The following is a 20,395-nucleotide window of genomic DNA, read 5'->3' as shown; positions in this document are numbered from 1 at the left end:
ACGCATGTGTTGGGTTTGATGCTTTTTGGAGCTTCAAGGATGGTTTTGAAACAATTAAAAGGTCTCCCAACGGTTCTCTCTTGGGAGAAGGGACGGGGTGCGAGCCTCGGAGCTCCGCGCGGGGCCTGCTCCAGGAGCCGGTGCAGGCGGGAGGCGTCCCCTCCTAAGGAGGACCAAGCAGAAAGGAACCGGGCCAGGCAAAGCGACGGATAATCCAATGCCAAGTGCCTAGGAGCCCAGCGGGATTGCAGCCCGGGTCTGAGGGGCACGGGAGGGGGGCTGTTTTGCTGGGAGAAGAGGTCCGGTCCCCAGAGGCCTCCCCTGGGCAGAGACAGGAGCATCCCAGCCTCAGGCTCCAGGAGGGGGGGGGGGCACCTCAGGGAGCACTTGAGGAATCTGGGCAGGCGCAAACCAGGAGCCTGGCCCTTGCTCTTTCCTCCTTTATTAAAGAAACAGCGTTGAGCACTTCCCTTTACTGTTTTCACAAGGGCAGCTGCCCTCCCTCACTCCCACTGTCCTCAGCTGTGAAGCCAGCCAGGCCTCCTAGGGGCTCCAAGCCCTGCCATCCCCTCTCTGCCCGCTCTGGCCTGTGTCAGAAAAACAACCACGCCTCTGCAGGAAGTTAGCACACGTTTATTTTCCAGATGCTTTCACAGCACCGTCTTACCGCATCCCTCTCAAATCCTGGGCGGACAGCCATTACACCCATGTCCAGAGGAGGGACTGGAGCTTGGAGAGGGGAGGCCCCCGCCCAGGTTGACGAGAAGGGTGGCAGAGGTTGCCCTTTTCAAACCCATCTGCCTCTGGGCATCCATGGCTATTTAACAAAACACGTGTGTGGCCAGCACTGAGTTTGTCTGGATACACACGTCTGCACGTCCACATGTGTGCAGCCCTATTCACACCAGCCTCTTCACAGCCAGGCGTGCCACCCTCCGTGCATGCTCAGGACCCACAGATCTTCAAAGATCTGGGCAGCGCCTTCACTCAGCCTTCCCGCTTCCTCCCCGCAGGGCTGCCCTGGCCTCAGACAGGCCACTGGGCGGTTCCCCTCCTCCATCTCGTTTCTCTTAAGGACTCTCGGATAAAGGACAGGCCTTTTAGTTCCTAACCATCTTGGTTACTAACCACCTCCACCAGCAGCTATCAGCCCAGGTGAGAACATTCCCCACGTGTGGTGCTAGGCTCACAGGCCCAGCTGGACCAGAGATTTCCCGGGCAGCAGATGTCCCCAAGAGGGTCCGGGTGTACAGGCCCTGCCCAGATTGGTCAGGGAGCCCTTCACACCTGGCATAGGAGGGGTAAGGGTTCTTTCTGTGTCTGCTGAGCAGAATGTGGGCGGCTGACCTGGGCTTGAGGTCTGGCTCCGCCATTGGGCAGCGACATGGGAAGGCTGTGACATGGGCAAGCAAGGCCTTCACCTCTCTCAGCCTCATCTTCTTCACTGGAAGAGTGGGGGACCGCTCAAGTAGAATGTGGTTCTAGAACTCTCTGATGAGAGCGTCTAAGCAAAGCACCATCTGTGGGTGACCTTGGGTTCCTTCTTAGTTCCCAGGACACTGGCCCTCTCCCGCCAATCCTGGTCCCAAGGGAGCAATCAGCTCAAACTGTACCAACATGATATCCATTTACCTTTGATGTGCCAGATGCTAAGCACGGTCTCATTTCATTCATTCATTCATTCATTCATTCAACAAACCTGCAGTGGAGGGGGCATCGTTGTGACCCCTTTACAGATGTGGAACCGAGGCTGATATACTTGGTGGACAAGGTCAGAGCCTAGTCATATCTTACCCAACAGCTCCCCCAGGGGCCTCCTCCCCTCAGGGGTGGCTGAGAGGGACAGTGGCCCAGTGGTGCAAGTCAGTAGCTCCATAACAGGGTGAACACACAGTCCCAACTCTGGCGAGGACACACAAGTGCAGGCACAGTGCCTGGCAAGAGCACACATTCAAGGCATGTTGTACAGCATTTGGCAGTTATTCCAAGTATTGTCAAACTAGCATCCTGTTTGTGCCTCCACACAAACCCGTCGAGGCAGGCAGGGTAAGTAGGGTTATTCCCACCTTACAGGTAAGAAACTCGGGCCCAGACACGAAGAGGCGGGAAGGGCACCGGCCCTAGGCCTGCTCGGTCCAGCGCCGCCTGCAGAACAGCCCGCCCATGCCCAGCCCAGACATAACATGACACATGTGGGACGCCCCACTCACAGCAGCTTTATTGGGAAGACAGCAAGCCTGGGGCCAGGTCTGGGGGTGGGAGGGGAGGACACTGAGAATGCTGCCCCTTTTGAGCGAACTTTGGGGGCAGCCCTGGAAGCTGCAGGACTCAAGGAGCCGACAGGATGGATGGGCAGCCAGGCGTGGGGCGTTGAGGTCTCAGGTGGCCTAAACAGCCGGAGCCGGGGTGGTCCCCGGGGCGTCCCCAAGGGTCAGGGGCCAGAATTTGGCGAGCGGGCTCGTGAGGGTGCTCCAGTAGTCCTTCAGGGAGTTGAAGCCCCCCTCCATCCAAACGCTGCATGCAGACAGGAGGGAGAGCATAGGCGTGAGGACAGAGCTCACCGGCCGCAGCGGCCACCATGGGGCCCCATGTCTCCCCACTGCCTCTCCCCCTCAACCTTGCCCAGCGACCCTCCTGCCTGAGACCTCAGGCAGAGTCCCTGACAGCTCCACCCCAGCAGAAGGTGGTGATGGGACCCTCGCTCAAGTCCCTTGCTTGCCTCTCCAGGACGGGCAAGCTGGCGGGGAGTGAGGGCGCGGGAGTGCGGGTGGGGCCTGTCTTTCTATTCTAGGCAGATGTTGCCCCTAGAGTTAGACAGCCCGGGGGCTCAGAGTGGGGCAAGGAAAGGCCTCTCCTTTGGAAAGTCATAGGAGGGTTTATCAGCTATGTGATCTGGGCAGGTCACAGCCTCTCTGAGCCTCGATTTTCTCATCTGTGAAATGGAGAGAAGAATCCCCTCTGCACAGGCAGTTCTGAGGACTGAGAATGTCTGTGGGGCTTCTGGCAGGGACACCCCAGTGCCGGGCAGTGCAGGCAGAGGGGACAGACAGACTTCTGCTCCTGTGGGGCCCCGGGCTCAGAGCAAGACTGAAACACTCACACACCCTGGGCTGAAATGGGGTGTGTGGTGGGGGAGGGCATCGCAAACTGCCTGCCAGGCTGTTAGAAAAGGACAGGGAACTGAGGCCTTTCTTAAAGCCACGCAGGACAGCCGAGGGAGAAAGGAGGCGGGAGAGGGAGAGGGGCCAGGAGGAGAGAGCCTGTCCTCTCTCCTCATGGCCACAGGCCTGTTGCGTAGACCAGGCAGGAGGCTGAGAGCGCAGGTCCTGGGCGGGGCAGCTGGGAGCCGGGCGGGAGTACCTGGCCCCCAGGGTATCCGGTAATTCCTTTACACTGGACAGGGCTTTCTGGGCCTGCTTCATGAATCCCTGGAAGAAGGGCGTGTCCGCCTCCTGTGCTCCTGCGAGGACAGCAGCCAAGGGGGTGGATCAGCGCTGGGAGCCCTGCCTCCTGCCCAGGCACCCATCAGCCCCCAGATCACCAAGCCACCTCCCAAGGGTCCTCTGGCAGAAACCTGCCCCCACCTCCCCCCCACCCCACCCCAGCCGGAGTCCCCACAAGCTGCTTACGGGCAGAGGCCAGGAGCACCAGGAGGGCAGCGACGAGGAGAGCACGGGGCTGCATGGCGCCTTTGTCCCTGCAGGGAAGGTCTGGTGAGGGGAGCTCCAGGCCTGCAGGGGTGCACCGAGTTCCAGTGCACCGAGCTGGCTCCTCCCAGGCAGACAGCCTGCTCCCACTGAACGCTCAAACACGGGAGGTGAAGTCTTCCCGAAGCAGACACAGCCCCCAGGAGGGAGGCGCGGGATGGAGTGGAAAACCCACCCGCCCCGGAATCAGGACACCTGGGTTCTGGCCCATCTCTGCCACCAACACGCTGCGTGGCCTCGGGTGGAGCTGCCCTGTCCGGGCCTCTGACGTCTGTCAGGGATAGGACTGGGGTGTCCAGTCCCACACATGCGACATGCGGACGAGGAAAGTGTGCAGACCTGGAGGCAGCTCCAGCCCCAGCTCTGGGCTACTCTCTCCGTTGCTTTGGGCAGGCGACCTCCTCTCCATGGGCCCCAGTTTCCCCCAGTGTGCAATCGGAGGGGGGCCTCCATCAAGCCCTAAGTCTTCCTGGGCTCCTCTCAGGCTTTGCTGGCTGACAGGGACCCTCTTCTGCCCGTCTCATCCTGCTCTCCTGTCCACCACCCTCCCCTCCCCCGCCACACCCAGGACATTACCTGGAGCAGCTGCTGCTGGGAAGGAATTGAGCAGGCAGAGCAGAGGGTTCTGACCTGTTTTATATTGTCCCCGGCGCAGTGGGTGCAGAGATCTGGTGACCTGGGCAAAGGTCACCTGCTGACCAGTCTAGACCAGGGCCTCAGGCAGGGTGGCAGATGCAGCCAGGCCTGCTGGGAGAGTTGGGAAATCTCTAGAAGGCTGTGGGTGCCCATGCCACTCTCCTGGTACCCCTATAGCCCAGATAGGTTCAGGAACTGGGGGTGTATGAGTCTGGAAAGACCCCATTCCTTCCTAGCAGCCTGGCTCCCCTGGAAGAGGCTAGTGAGAGCAGAGGGGCTTCGGGACAAGCCAGGGGCCTCTGGGCCCACCTTTGCCCTTCACACTTGGTCCCTCCCTTCCCCGCCCCTAAGCCCTGATAACAGCCCGGACTAGGGGGTGGGGTGGGGGTGAGAGGGCAATGGGCTTGGGAACAACTCAGAGCATTGGGCTGTGGTGTCTGGAGCGGGTCGCAGAGGCCTGGGTGAGGCTCGTGCGTCGAGGTGACACAGTTGAGTTTACACAGCCCCCTCCCCGGCATCTCCGACTCTGGCTTCAATCCCAGTGCTGCTTACCCAGAAGCCTCCCTGTGCTGGCCCAGGGCAGGGGGTGGTGGGAGGAGGGCCAAGGCCACTCTGGCCTCTGAGCCCAAGGCCTTTGTCCCACCCCGCCTCCCCGCTCCTCACCTTGCTCTCTAGACCCACTGATAACATCCCCGGGAGAGCAGCAGGGCTCCTGGCTGGGCCCTCCCCGCTGGGATCAATTCCAGCGCCGAGCACCTCTCACCACAGGTTCCTCAGCTTGGAAATGGCAGCACTGGCTGCTGGGCACCTGGCGGAAAGCAAGGCTGGAGGAGGCCCATCTGGTGGGCGGAGGGCACAGAGACGCTCTGCAGGGTCAGCTGGCTGTCCTGGAGACAGGCGGGCTGGGGGCAGTGTCCGCAGGGCCCACAGCGGGAGCCATGGCCTGGATGGCAAGATCGGGGGACTTTGAGTTCTAGCTGCTAAGACTTTGGAGCCAAGAAATCCTAGGTCTCAATGATGCCTCTGGCATTTACTCACATGGCCCAGGACCAGAGGGCTAACATTTCAGAGCCTCAATTTCCTCCTCTGTAAAATGGGGAGAGAACCCTGATATACCAGCGCTCCAGTGAAGAGTACAGGAGAGGGACAAAGTGCTGGCCCACGCAGGGGGCTCCTTAATCTCTCTCCCCTCCTCCCAGCGCGTTGCCCTTCCCCTGACACCACATCGAGAGGCAGGGCTGCTTCCGATGGAGAGACTGGGCTTTTGGCAGGCAGCCGTCCCATCAGGAAGAAGTAAGCAGCCCCACAGTGTGAAGTCAGAGCCTGGGAAAATGGCCTGGCCCTACCAGCAAAATTCTTTACTCATGGCTGAGGCTCGAAATTTTTCTATTAGACACTCATTCCTTTGGCCTAGACCTTGTTTTCTGTCAAAATTTAATTATTCAGATTCCCATGTAGTAGACAAGATTAACCCCATTTTATAGGTAAGAAACCTAAAGGGACGGAGATGTATCCAAGAGCACAGCCGCTCAGCAGCACTGGGAAGCACAACCCAGGTCTTCAAACGCCCACGCTGGTACCAAACGGCGTGGAGGGATGAGCTCCTGGAGGTGTATCAGTCACTCGGGCCTCAATTCATTGCAGGCCTCTTTCTGAGCACAGGTTTTGCTGATGGAGTTGGGGGTGGGGTGGGAGAAAGGTGATTAGCCCTAGCCGGTTTGGGTCAGTGGATAGAGCATCAGCCCCTGGACTGAAGGATCCCAGGTTTGATTCCAGTCAAGGGCACATACCTGGGTTGCAGGCTTGATCCCCAGCCCTGGTCAGGGCACGTGCAGAAGGCAACCAGTCCATGTGTCTCTCTCACATCAATGTTTCTCTCTCTGTCTCTCCCCCTCCCTTCCACTTCCTCTAAAAATAAAATAAAATAAGTCAATGGAAAAATATCCTCAGGTGAGAATTAACAAAACAACAACAACAACAAAAAGATTTGGGCATTGGGGAAGCAGCAGGCAATTTTGCCCACCTCCCTCTTCTGCGCTGGCCTATTCCTCATCCCAAGAGTGAGAGGCACAGCAGAAACCAGAGTCCAGGCGGGGCTGAGGCACAGCACCTCCGCCCAGGGTGTGCTGAGGTGGGATGGCTGCATCCCTCAGCCCTGCTTCCTCCCTCTCCACCTCCACGTGAGGGGTGTGAGGAGTCTGTTCTCTGTCCTGCATGGCAGTGCCCACTGAGCCCAGGCAGGTGAGAAGCTGCGGGCAGAGCGACCCAGCAGGTGGTGCCGAGCTGGGTGCAGAAGCAGGTGCGTGGGCCCATGCAGCTGGTCAGCGCATGTCCTGACCCCTGGGACCCATCTCCTCCTAAGGGCTTGGTACCTGTGAGCGCCTGTGCCCACCTAGCAGCTTGGAGCCTGGGTCTCTGTAGGGAAGGGGCTGTCTCAGTGGGCAGGGCAGGGTCCTATCAGGCCCCACTCTCCTTTTCCCTCTCCCTCCTTCCTACCTGGCTCCCCTCAATTAAAGAGATTACTTTAGCCTACGGACCAACTCTGGGGAGTACCCAGGGTGTGTGTGCGTGTGCGTGTGCGTGTGTGTGTGTGTGTGTGTGTGTGTGTGTGTGTGTGTGGTGTGTGTGTGGTAGGGGCCAGGGAGGAGTGTTGGGCTGACTCTCTCTGCTTCCACTTGTGTCCAGGAGCCCCCGGATCCTATTCCTGCCACTAGGCTGGCCTGGCAGCCTTGATTCCGCCCGCCAGCAGAGGTCCTGGCTCACCGCCTCTCCACACCGGAAGTCCCACCTCGTCTCTCCCCAGATCCTTCCTATTACAACAGAAGACCCCCCTTAGTTCTCCCTGAGATAAGGTCAACGTGGAGCATCCGTGGGGACACATGTCCTTGTGACTAGCCTGTTCCTGGCTGGGCCTGCCCCTCACTGAGCCTGTACCTAACTGGGCCTGGGGGGTCCCCTCCTGGCTCCTCTCTCTGGGCTGACCCCTGGTTTGACCCCAGTGGGTGGACAGGAGGGTGGCTATCGGTGATGCTAGACTATCAGCCTGGTCACCTCACAAGCCTTTAGGTCTGTCTGTTGTACATCAAGGAGACTGAGCTCAGAGAGGAATGAGACTCGCCCAACATCACACAGGCCCTTTGTGCCCACCAAGGCGGCCGTCCCCAGACTCATAGGGCCAGGGCCAAAGAGAACCCGAGGCCCGCAGAGGCAGACTCTGTGCTATCCATCAGCACTTGCACCCTCTAAACCCGCCCCCAGCACTAAGCCATTCACAGCCAAAGAAATATGCCCGCAGTGGGCAATACATGCACCATTAATGGCGTGCCACCCACCACACGCCAGGAGGCAGCACGGCCACCCATGTCTGTGGGTGCAGGCGCCAGGCTGCGCCAGCCCTTTGCTCCAGGCCTGAGCCGTGTGTCCGCAGACCGCTCATCTGCACGCATGCTCATGTGTGCCTGTGCGCGACCTGCAGCCACCCTCAGGCACAGTCACTCAGCACAGGCTCCGCGCGGAGACCAGCGAGGAGGTGGGCGCACTCTGAGCCTGCCACATGCTGCTGCTGGGACTGCAAGTCCAGGAGGTCAAACTGCAGCTGAGGTGTCCTTCGTGATTCACTGCCCTCCTCGTGTCTGGGCCGGGGGAGGGGTTGGGACGGGGCGCTGAGCACCCGGCTGGACCGTGCCTGCCTCCGGAGCAGCAGGGGTCAGTCTTTCAGGGGCAACACGCGGCTGCTGCGTGACTGACCACACACCAGGCCTTGTTCCCAGCATCACACAGATCCTCTCAGGGAATCCTCAGCCCAAGAGGCAGCTGAGGCTCAGGGGGGTTAAAAGACTTACCCAAGTTCACAAAGACACACAGACAGTAAGTGGGGAGCCCAGATGTATAACCAGGGCGTCTGACCCCAGAATCTGAGCCCTTAACAGCTACTGTAGGACAGCCCGGCTGCTCCGGGAGGTGCTCCCTGACGCTGGGGGCGGGCGCTGTGGTCAGCAGAAGGGCTGTGAGCAGCAGGCCTTTAGCTGTCTTCCCCCGCAGAGACATCAGGCCACTCTGGTATGGGAAGAATGGAGGTGGCAGGTCAGGGTGCGCACAGGGGCGTCTGGTCTGACGGCAGTTAGCCAGGACCACGCGGCGCTGTGCCCAGGGAGCCAACCGCTCCGTATGACAGACGTCGGCTCCTGGTCCTGGAGGGTGGGTGTCTGTGTGAGACCTCATTTGGAGAGAACGTTAGAAGCCCGAGTAGAAGACGCCTTGGACGCCTCCCCCTCCTCCCTCTCGCCGCCCCCCCTCCCCCCGCGCCCCCCATGAAGGCCCCCTGAGAGCCTCAGGTCCCGAGATTCACCAAAGGCTGACCACTTCTGTCCAGGGAGTGTGGCAGGGCAGGTGGACAGGACCCAGCCTTGGGCTGCCCTGCTGTCACCCTGCCTGGTAACCCCTGGCGACCTGCAGAGGGCCGAGTCTCACTCTGCCACACTCACTGGAGGGGAGAGCATTCTTTGGTCCAAATCAGGAAAACAATGCTTTTACCATCAGCAGCTTGTTAGTGCTTAGCCTGTGCCAGGCACTGTATTGCTTACTTCACAAGACACATCTCGTTTATGAGACTGACGCGCTGCCTGCTGCGCTAAGAGGGCGCCACACATCTCGTTTAATATACCCGACAACCCCATTTTCAAAGAGAACAGGCTCGGCGCTGGGCCAGGTTGAATCACTAGACCAAGGTGACACCGCTCTGCAGCGAGGGACAGGAGGCAAACTCACAGTTAACCCCTTCCATGCCGGGGCCTGCCCGAGGCTCTCCAGGCCCGTCCACCTCGGTGCACTTGACCAGGACCCTGGACCTTAGCTCGCTGCCCCGATCTGTGGCCCTGGGTGTCCCAGTCCAGTGTCTGGTGCTCTGAGATGGAGTCAGATTGGGGCGTTGGGAGGTGGGGGTGCTCTCTCTCCCCTGGGGTAGACAGAGGAGGTGTGAACTTTGCCCCCCAAGCCTGGCACTGGCCCAGAGCTGCCAGCTGGGCCTTGGGGACACCTGTCCTGGACTCAGGCATTCCTGGGCCTCACTCTCCCAGCGCACACTCCCTTGCTTCCCTTCGTACTGGGTGGGGCACAAGCAGAGAACAGCTGCTTCTGGATGTTGCCCAAGCCCGTCTGCTGTCAGCTTCCACGTCACCTTAGAGTCACAAAAGTCCAAGAGGCCTCCTGGGAATGTGTCACCCTCCAGCGTGGAGTCCCACTGGGAGGGGCCGTGGGGGGGGGGGTGGCCTGGGGGTTTAAATGTCTGGCTGGCCCCAGCTGGTCAGTTCGGATAGGTGAGCCACCCGAGAGCCTGTCTTCTTGCTCCAGTTCCAGGAAGAGTCCAGTGTGGTAGGAGGCTCGGCCGCCCGCGAGCAGCCCAGGATGTCGCTGACCCTGAAGGCCGTGGTGCTGACGCTGGCCCTGGTGGCCGTCACCGGTGAGTAGAAGCTGCCTTTGGATGCGGGGCAGGGTGAAGAGTTGGAGGCCCAGGCAAGGGGACAGTCCAGTGCCTGTCGGCCCCGGCCGGACACGAGGGCTGCCCAGTAGCCACTTGGCTCAGGGAGAGCTGGCGCCTTCACAGCTGCAGCCCACTGGCCTTGGTGCCATACAATTGCACACGCCCACTGCCGACCGGCTGCAGCGCAGGTGAACGGGAGGGACAAGGAAGGAGTCTAGTCTCATGAGCTGCTCTGCTTCCTGCCCAGGTACTCGGGCGGAGGTCAGTGCCGACCAGGTGGCCACCGTGGTGTGGAACTACTTCAGGCAGCTGGGCAACAATGCCAAGGAGGCGGTGGAGGATCTCCAGAAGTCTGAGCTCCCCCAGCAGCTCAAGTAAGCGGGGCCACACAATGCCTGGGTCAGGGCTGAGCTGGGAGGCAGACCTGCGGCCACCGCCTGCCACCAGCTCCTTGTGACCCTGAGGTCTCCCGAGCTGGAGTCCACGTATGCAAACAGGCCAGCTGCACGGAGAAAGCCCTCAGGTGTCTTCCTGCTTGAACTTCCAGAGTGTGGCAAATGCCACCGCTCAGCCTGAGGCTCAGGGAGAAGGGGGGCGGGTCGTCTGCGCTGGGTTCTGACGCAGTCCAAGGGACGGCCGTGGAGTCCGAGGGAGGGCGCTGGGGGCTCTGAGGGTGGGCACATGCAAAGAAACCAGCCCCTGTGCTACTAGAAGACCCTGGAAGAATCCAGAACATAACATCTGAGAGGACGGGGCACCCCCACGGGAAAGGCCCTCCAAGGCCGCTCGCACAGGCCGTGGAGCAGAAAGCAGTGCGCTCCAGGCACCTGCAGCTGCGACCAGCGGGAAGGGAGACTCAGGGCAATAGCCTGGTCTGCCAGCCCTTCGCTCAAGTCAGGACCCACCCAGGGACAGGCCCGGGAAAGGCTGGGCGAGGCCGGCACCCCAGCTCCCCGGTCCTAGGCAGGGTGTGTAGGGTGAGCCCCAGGTCGGGAAACAAGGTCGGGGGTGACGCCCAAGGTAACCCCGCCCCGCGCCCCTCGGGCAGCTCCCTCTTCCAGGACAGAGTGGACGGCATGAACGCCTACGCAGAGGAGCTGCAGAAGAAGCTGGTGCCCTTCGCCACGAGGCTGCACGAGCGCCTGACCGAGGACTCGGTGCAGCTGAAGGAGAAGATCAGGATGGACCTGGAGGTGCTGGGGAAGCAGCTACAGCCGCGCGCCCAGGAGGTGAGCCAGTTGATCAACAGCAGAGCACAGGACCTGCAGGACAGCCTGGGGCCCTACGCCGACCAGCTGCGCACCCAGGTCCGCACGCAGACCGAGAAGCTCCGGAGCCAGCTGAGCCCCTACGCAGAGCGCATGGAGACGATGCTGCGCGACCAGAAGGACAACCTGCAGGCCTCGCTGGCGCCCGTGGCCGACGAGCTCCAGGGCCTGATCCACCAGAATGTGAAGGAGCTTAAGGGGCACCTCACACCCTACGCCGACCACCTCAAGGAGCAGATCGACCACCACGTGGATGTCCTGCGCCAAAAGCTGGCGCCCTTAGCGAAGGATGCCCAGGAGAATCTCAACCGCCAGCTGGAGGGCCTGGCCTTGGAGATGAAGAAGAACGCGGACATGCTGAAGAACAAGCTCCAAGCCGACACGGAGGAGCTGGGCCGGGGCCTGGCCGACAGAGTGCAGCACAAGCTGGCGGGCGGCGCTGCGGGGCTGCAGGAGTCCCTGGCCCAGCTCGGCCGCCAGCTGGACCTGAAGGTGGAGCAGTTCCGCAGCAGCGTGGAGCCCCACGGCGAGGCCTTCAACAAGATCCTGGTGCAGCAGGTGAAGGAGCTCAACGAGAAGCTGGACCCGCGCTCGGGGGACGTGCAAGGCCACCTGATCTTTCTGGAGAAGGATCTGAGGGACAAGATGAACTCCTTCTTCAGCTCCCTGCAGAAGGCGGGCCAGGACCAGCCCCTGCAGGAGGGCCAGGACCAGCCCCTGGCGCCCCCCCTCCCCGAGCAGACCCCGGAGCAGGCACCCCTGGGGGGCTGAGCTGCCCCTGGTGCCCACGCCGGGCCCTGGACACCTGCCCCGCCCTGCCACCTGTCTGTCGGTCTGTCCCAAAGCCATTCCCTTATGAGTTTGAGGACACATGTCCTGTGGAAAATGACGCTACCTCTCGCTACTCAATAAAACTGCTAAGAAACTAGCCCAGCCCGGGTGCCCTGTGACTTTGTGGTGTTGCTGGGACTGAGGGGGTGCCTGGTCCACAGCTTGGCAAAGCTTAGCAGGGGCAGCAGGGGAGACTGGGGGACTCCAGGGCAGGGGAGATGAGACGAGTGTGCTAAGGGGAAAGTGGAGAAAGAAGTCACACATTATCTGAAGACAAAATAGGCCATCCATTCCCTCCGCTTCGCCAACAAATACTTAGTGCTCCCGGTGTGCCCGTCGCTGTGCTGGGCATCCGCAGTCTGAGTCTGTTGCTGCCTCCCCCACCCCGGGGGCCCGCTGGGGTGAGCAGGACTGGCCCTGGCTTGGAGAGCTCCTGGCACAGTGGGGAGACGGGCCCTCCTGCTTTCATTCTCCTGTGCCTTTCACTCGACTTATTCCTGTGGATTTTGGTTTCTTCTACCCCAGCCTCCCTCCCATTGGAAAACAGACATACTTACCTCAGAGACTCTGGATGGTACTCCCTGGCGTCCAGAGTTGAGGAGCGAGGCCTAGAGACACAGGTGGGTCCTGGAAGGTTGGATGAAGCAGGTGCCTCCTGTCGAGCCGAGCGGCCTGCCGAGGGGTCAGCCGCTGGGTAGAGAGGGGAAGAGGAGCTGGGCCCCAGGCAGCTTCTGGGGTGATCTCTCCCTCCCCCGCTCAGAGCCTCAGAGAAGAGCCAGTCCAAGCCTTTGTCCCAAATGACTTACATCCTAGCTGTTCCCTCTGACCCGGGTCTGCAAGTCCACCCTGACGGCCTTTCCTTCCTAGTGGGGTGCAGGCTTTCCTCAGAAACCCAGAACTCGCACTGAGGGCCGGGCCTGGGGAGAGTTCTGGGGTCTCCTCTCTCCATCCCGCTTCCTCCCAAGGTGCTCTCAGGATGGTGGCCCCACTGCCGTGGTCTGGCCCAGCCTGCCCGGCTCTGGCCCTGGGGCCAGCCTGAGCCTCTGCCTATTGGAGGCATTCCGCGTGGGAGTCAGGCAAACCTGGTTTGGAAGCCTGGCTCTGCCGCCGACCGCTGCGTGGTTTGACCTCCTTTGGAAGATGGGAATGATGATGCTCAGCTCACAGAGTTGCTGTGAGGGTTTGATGGGACGGTGCATGTTAAGCACAATATCGGGCAGAGTAAACATGCAGTAACTGTCCTGATGCCACCACGGCTGTAGCACAATAGATGCCCAATGCATGTGCTGTCCTCGCCCTGCTCACTCCTGACGCTGATGCCACTCACATGCTCTACAGCATGAGGCCACCAGGCTGGCCAAGCGAAGACCGCGGGCCTCCCTAGCTCGGGCTGCTGTCTCTCCCACACTCTGGGTCAGTGAGGCTGCTGCCGCCACCTGCACCTGGTGCATAGGAAGGCAGGGACTGACTGTGAAAACACCTGGGCGACTACCAGGCACCTGGGGTTTGCTGACTGGCTTTAGGAAAGGGCCAAGGAGAACACAGCACTCAAAGGAAGCAGGACAGCCCTGGCAGGAGGCTCAGGTGGTTGGAGTGTCATCTGGTTCACCAAAAGGTTGCAGGTTCGATTCCCGGTCAGGGCACATACCTAGGTTGTGGGTTCAATCCCCGGTAGGGGCAAATACTGGGAGGCAACCAATTGCTGTTTCTCCCATTGATATCTCTCTCTCTCTCTCTCTCTCTCTCTCTCTCTCTCTCTCTCAAAATCAATAAGAACATATGCTCAGATGAGGATTTAAAAAGAAAGAGGAAGTGGGACAGAGGGCGAGCGGGTTTCTGAGCGGGTCTGGAAGCGTCAGAGATGTTCTGAGACCTCACTGGAGGCCACGGCTGACACTGCTTCCAGTATCCCTGGGCCTCAGGGCCCCACAGCTGGGCCTTAGATGAGCCGGAGATAGTTCCCCCACAGCCCCCAGAGCCAGTGGCACTGGGCGAGGGCTGCCTTCTCTTTCCTAGGCCGCCAGTCTCCTGGGTTCGGAGCTGGCAGGTGTCCGCTGGCAGTGGCATCACTTTTGGCTGCCCAGCCTCTGCATCTCCCTTGGTTTCTTTGGGGAATTTCTGCGGAGGCATTTTGATGAATGTCACCGTCTGCCTCCCAGAGGAGACGCTAGAACTGCCAGCCTCCTGCCTTCTGCCTTCTTCCTCTGGGATGTGGCCAGGGCCCAGGCTCAGCCCTTCAGACGGATGCTCAGGCTCGAGTAAGGACCTGCTGTTAAGGCTGACCAGAGAGGGGGGTTCTGTCTGGGTGGGCAGAGCAGTGGGCAGCAGCCAGTGCGCAGAGGCCAGAGGCTCTGCCCAGGGCCGGGCTGCCAGGCTGCTGGGATCTCCTGGCTCAATGGTGGCAGCAGTGTTGTCCCTGCAGGTCTGGCTTTATGGAGTGATCCTGGCCACATTTCTCCCTTAGCTTCTCTTATTCTTGTCTATTTTTCAAACCAAGTACTCTAGCTCTTCTCTAAATTTACAGAAATATATGAATAAATGATTTTAAAAACATATATATTTTTATTGATTTCAGAGGGAGAGGGAGAGAGAGAAACATCAATGATGAGAGAGAATCATTGATTGGCTGTGTCCTGCAGGCCCCACACTGGGGATCGAGCCCGCGACCTGGGCATGTGCCCTTGACTGGAATCAAACCCAGGACGCTTCATTCCGCAGGCCGACGCTCTATCCACCGAGCCACACCGGCCAGTGTGATAGAAATTGTTTTGCTTGTATCTTCCGGAATGGGTTCTGCGGCTAGCAGTTCAGAGCTTAACCTCTCCCTTCACTTCTGCAGCCCCCCCGCGCCCCGCCCCGCCCCGGGACGCTGAGCCATCCTGACCCGGTCCGGCTGGTCCTGTTGATTTGTCTGAGCCAGTGGTTGGCAAACTGTGGCTCGAGAGCCACATGCGGCTCTTTGGCCCCTTCAGTGTGGCTCTTCCACAAAATACCACGTGCGGGCGCGCATGTACAGTGCGATTGAAACGTCGTGGCTCATGCGCAGAAGTCGGTTCATTTTTCCCCAACATCTGTAACACTTGTTACTTTCTATGTTTTTAAAAAAATAATAGTCATAGCCCTAGCCGGTTTGGCTCAGTGGATAGAGCATTGGCCTGCACCTGAAGAGTCCCAGGTTTGATTCTGGTCAAGGGCACATGCCTGGGTTGTGGGCTTGATCCCCAGTGGGGGGCGTGCAGGAGGCAGCCAATCAGTGATTCTTTCTCATCATTGATGTTTCTCTCTCTCTCTCCCTCTCCTTATCTCTCTGAAATCAATAAAAATATATTTCGAAAAGAAGTAATAGTCATTCTCAGGGGACATATGTAATACTTTCAACATTAATGATTTAAAAAAATAGTCATTCTAATTGTATTACTTTATTTTTAATTTAATGTATTTATTACTTTGTTTTTTTAATCCTCACCTGAGGATATTTTTTCCATTTTCCATGGATTGTTTAGAGAGAATGGAAGGGAAGGAGGGAGTGGGGGAGAGAAAAAGAGAGAGAGAGAGAAACATCTATGTGAGAGAGATACATCAATTGGTTGCCTCCTACTCATACCCCAATTGGGGCTAGGGATTGAACCTGCAAGCCATGTACATGCTCTTGACCAGGAATCAAACCTGAGACCCTTCAGTGTGTGGGGCGACACTCTAACCACTCAGCAACACTGGCCAGGACAATTTAATTTAATTTTTCCCCATCACCATTTATCCCTTCTATGACCTCTTCCACCCACCCACCCACAATCACCACACTGTTGTCTATGTCCATGAGTTCTCCCTCTCTCCTTTTTCTTTTTTGTTCAACACACCCCAAACCAACAGAGCTGTCTGCCTGCTCTCTCTGAGTCTGTCTCTATTTTGCTTGGTAGTTCAGTTTGTTCATTAAATTCCACATATGAGTAAAATCATATGGTACTTGTCTTTCTCTAAAACTAGAAATGAATGAATAAAAATAAATAATCACCAGCTTCTCCAAGACCCAGTCATTGCCTGCTGGCAGGACCGAACCACCTGCGACAGGAGAACCACACTCACCAAGTGCCAGGGAAGGGCTGTGGCTCTGGGACCGCCCACACCAATCTCTCCCAGAGTCCCCAGAGCTCAGCACAATTTCAGCCTGGAGCTCCCGGCCACTTCTGGCTCCTCAGTAACCTGGAGATAACGAACTCCGCCCTGGGCACAGGTCAGTGCCCCAACGAGAGTCTCAGCCAGCAAAGGCGTGGGCCAGGCTGCACTGCTAGCCACACCCCTGCAGCCATCCCCAAGGTTCAAGGTCAGAATCAGCTGAGAACATCAGCGCCTCTGACGTCTGTGCTTCTGATGTTCTCAGGTGGAATGGCCCTGACCAGGGAGAGGAGAGAGCACCACAGGGTGAAAGAGGGCAGTCTGTTTAATTTTTTGAGGAACCACAAAATATTGTACCCATAGGGCCTTGCGGCTGTTGGTCCCAGCTGGTCCCAGCAGTTCCTGCATGGGGACACTGTGTCCTCCTGGAGTTGTCATAGGACAATCTGTGCTCCCAGAAACGCTCTGGAGAGAAAAACAACAAGGGTGGGGTTATCTAAGTGCTGCTGTGTCTGAGAGCAGAAGCGTGCGGCCCTGGCTAGCTCGCTGTGTGATGACAAGCAGCTAATTCTGCTGAGCGCAATTAGCGACCCCAGAATTGCGCATCTCAGAGGAGTGAGGATTTGAGCTGTGGTCCTGAGAAGGTGATTGGTGATACTGGGACTAAGGAGCTAGGGGCTAGCAACACAAAATCACAGGACATTGGAGTGGAGGGATCTGTCTTGTCTCTCAGTCCCATTCTTTTTTTTTTTTTTAATATGTTTTATTTATTCTTATAGAGGAAAGAAGAGGGAGAGAGAGAGAGCAACATCGCCACTCTTTACAGCTGCCTTGGGATGTAGAATCCTGGTAGTTTCTGAGAGGGTAGAGGTCTGTGTACCTTGTTTATTCTTGTATAGCTAGTGCCCAGCACAATGACGAGAACTTACTAGTATAGGTGCTCAGTTAGTATTTGTTCAAAAACTGAATGAATTTGACATCGTGTTTCCTGCTCTGTTGTGCAGTACGTGCATGTTCGTCTTTGCCAGGCAAGGCTGAATTGTTTTCCGCGTTTCAGCCAATGTTTCATGTTGTACAACAGCCTCCTCACCCGCCTCTTCCTTCGGCGGCACCTGGTGCCCCAGGCCAGGGCTGTTATGCGCGGTGGCACGGCTGTGCCCTGCACAGTTCCGAGGGCGCCTTTCCCACGCTGCAGGGCTATGGAATTGTGTATTCCTGACAAGTTCCACAGTGTTATGAGGAAGAGGAGGCTAATTCTAACTCACGCACAGGGGTGACACGGGCGAGCACCCGATTTGCTATGGTTCCTTAGCCTTTTGCTCCTTAGTCAGTGCAGTCGATCAGATTGGAGCCCACATGTGCTCACGGCCCACGGTGAGCTTCCTCGGGCCTGCTGAGTTAACGGCACCTGTCTGCCTGCTTTCCAGCTTTCAAATTGGTGCTGTGGTCTTTCTTCCATCCTTCTTGTCCCAGGTATCTACATCTTTTCTAAAAAGATCTTTGCACTACAGTTTGAGAGCAGTCTCAGGGAAAAGTGAAATGCGATCCATGCATGCAACTTGTCTTGTATATCTGGAGGCCCACAGCTGAGCAGACGCGGTCTTGTGGTGCCTTTGTTGCGGGAGCCAAAGCACCAGCTCCAACCACCTGGAGGTCTTCGTGGCATTGCAAGGGGTTGGGAATAGTAATGAACCTGTCAGAAAATATTCTTTCATTTGAAAATTTACATTAAGTAAATAACCATGGAATGCATGCATTTAGCTATGAAGATGTTCATTGCAATACTGCTAGCAATTTTGAAAATTAAATACAAACCAATGTGCCCTGGCCAAGGAGCTCAGTTTGTTATAGTGTTGTCCCAAGATGCCAAGGTTGTGGGTTTGATCCCTTGGTCAGGGCACATATAAGAATCAACCAATGAATGCACAAATAGATGGAACAACAAATCTCTCTCTCTCTCTCTCTCCCTCTCTCTCTCCCTCTCTCTCTCTCTCTCTCTCTTCTTCTCCCTCTCCCTTCTTCTCTCTCTCTAATATCAATAAATAGCCTGGCTTGTGTGGCTCAGTGGTGGACCATCAATCTATGAACCAGGAGAGCACATTTCTGGATTGTGGGCTTGATCCCCTGTGCCGTGCCAGCTCAGCCAAGGGTTTGAAAGCCTGAGGGAGGCCGGTAAAGGATGAAGAAAAGACAGACAAAGAGAATAAGCTGGGTCTAGGTAGATCTTCCTGCGTCTGGCTGAGGCCACAGAGAGAGATCCAGACAGCAAGCTGAGCCTTTATTTTATAGCCAGAGGTAAACAAGGTAGTGGTCACCATAGTTACAAGGTTCTTGTGAGTTTCACTTCTTTTGGCAGCACTTGCTGCATTTCCCTCAGCCCATTAGCTACCCAGATAAGATCTAGGGAGCCTCATAAGGTCAAGCCTAATTATGATAAGAGGGCTATGCCCTCTAAGCTAGGACTTGTTTGTGGCTTTGCCAACAGGTCAGTCTGAGGCTTAACCCTATATCAGCTCCCCACATCTCACCTTTTTTTATTTTTAAGCTACTATAATAAAAGTAAAACTTAAGCATCAAGGACAAAACTCTGAGTATCTACACTAATAAAAGAGAAACATGGTAATTGGCGTATGACCACTACCCTTCCCATTGGCTAATCAGCGAGATATGCAAATTAACTGTCAGCCAAGATGGCGGCCGGCAGCCAGGCAGCTTGAAACTAACATGAGGCTTGCTTGCCTCAGTGACGGAGGAAACTAACATTCCCCGCCTGCGGCTCCAGGCCTCTGAGCCTGCAGTTTCAAACATTGTAACAAATACCGCCGGACTTCAGCCAGCAGGATAGCAACATTGTATGCAAAGGCCAGAAACCTACTTTCAGCAGCAGAGGCCTAAGAGCTGGAGCCAAGCCTTAAGCTAAAGCTGGCCCAGAATAAAAAAAAAAAAAAAAAAGGGAAAAGGAGCGGTTGGGAGCTTCAGTCACCCCCAGACTGAAAACAGCCCTCAGCCCCTCACCCAGACTGGCCAGGCACCCCAGTGGGGACCCCCACACTGAAGGGTGTGTGACCAGCTGCAAACAGCCATCATCCCCTCACCCAGGCTGGCCAGGCACCGCAGTGGGGACCCCCACCCTGAAGGGTGTGTGACCAGCTGCAAACAGCCATCATCTCCTCACCCAGGCTGGCCAGGCACCCCAGTGGAGACCCCTTCCCTGATCCAGGACACCCTTCAGGGCAAACCAGCCGGCCCCCACCCGTGCACCAGGCCTCTATTCTATATAGTAAAAGGGTAATATGCCTCCCGGCACCGGGATCAGCGGAGCCATGAGGCCTCCCGGCACTGGGATCAGCGTGACAGGGGGCAGCGCCCAAACCCCCTGATCGCCCTGCAGCTCTGTGTGTGACAGGGTGCAGCGCCCCAACCGCCCCCCCCCCAACGGGCCCTGCTCTGTGTGTGACGGGGTAGAGCCATAACCTCCCCATCGGCCCTGCCCTGAGTGTGAGAGTGGCGGCGCCCCAACCCCCTGATCGGCCCTGCTCTGTGGGTGATAGAGGGCGGTGCCCCAACGCCCCCTCCCCACACCCCCCCACGGGCCCTGCTCTGTGTGTGACGGGGTAGAGCCATAACCTCCCCATCGGCCCTGCCCTGAGTGTGACAGTGGCGGCGCCCCAACCCCCTGATTGGCCCTGCTCTGTGGGTGATAGAAGGCGGCGCCCCAACCCACTGATTCGCCCTGCTCTGTGTGTGACAGGGGACGGTGCCCCAACTCCCCTATCGGCCCTACTCTCTGAGTGACAGGGGGGAGCTCCTCAATCCCCTGATGGGCCCTGCTCTGTGCATGACAGGGGGGAGCTCCCCAACCCCCTGATGGGCCCTGCTCTGTGTGTGACAGGGGGCAGCGCCCCAACCCCCTGATTGGCCCTGCTCTGTGCGTGAAAGGGGGTGGCGCCACAACCTCCCCATTGACCCTGCCTTGAGTGTGACAGGGGCGGTGCCCCAACCCCCCAATCGGCCCTACCCTGAGCGTGACTGAGGGTGGCATCGCAACCTCCCAATCCGCCCTGCTCTGTGCATGACAGGGGGTGGTGCCCCAACCCCCCAATCGGCCCTACCCTGAGCATGACTGAGGGTGGCATCACAACCTCCTGATCGCCCTGCTCTGTGCATGACAGGAAGCGGTGCCCCAACTCCCCAATCGGCCCTGCTCTGAGCCCGACCAGGGGCTGCACCTAGGGATTGGGCCTGCCCTCTGCCACCCGGGAGCAGGCCTAAGCCAACAGGTCGTTATCTCCCGAGGGGTCCCAGACTGCGAGAGGGCACAGGCTGGGCTGAGGAACCCCCCCTCCCCCCTGAGTGCACAA

General features: G+C 58.1%; 1 protein-coding gene across 1 annotated transcript; it reads left to right on the top strand.

The window, feature by feature from the left end:
* Nucleotides 1-9,746: 9,746 nt before the first annotated feature.
* On the top strand, nt 9,747-11,897 carry APOA4 (apolipoprotein A4; the record flags this gene model as incomplete). The annotated part of the gene is made up of 3 exons (XM_081100183.1): nt 9,747-9,801; nt 10,070-10,196; nt 10,871-11,897. 3 exons carry the CDS (start codon nt 9,747-9,749, stop codon nt 11,859-11,861), a joined length of 1,173 nt encoding a protein of 390 aa, XP_080956309.1. The 3' UTR covers nt 11,862-11,897.
* Between the last annotated feature and the right edge of the window lie 8,498 nt (nt 11,898-20,395).

The sequence above is a fragment of the Myotis nattereri genome (genome assembly GCF_964212035.1).
Source record: "Myotis nattereri genome assembly, chromosome: 9".
Lineage (NCBI taxonomy): Eukaryota > Metazoa > Chordata > Mammalia > Chiroptera > Vespertilionidae > Myotis > Myotis nattereri.
Note: the sequence above shows the minus strand (reverse complement) of the source record. Positions and strands in the feature narration are given on the sequence as shown.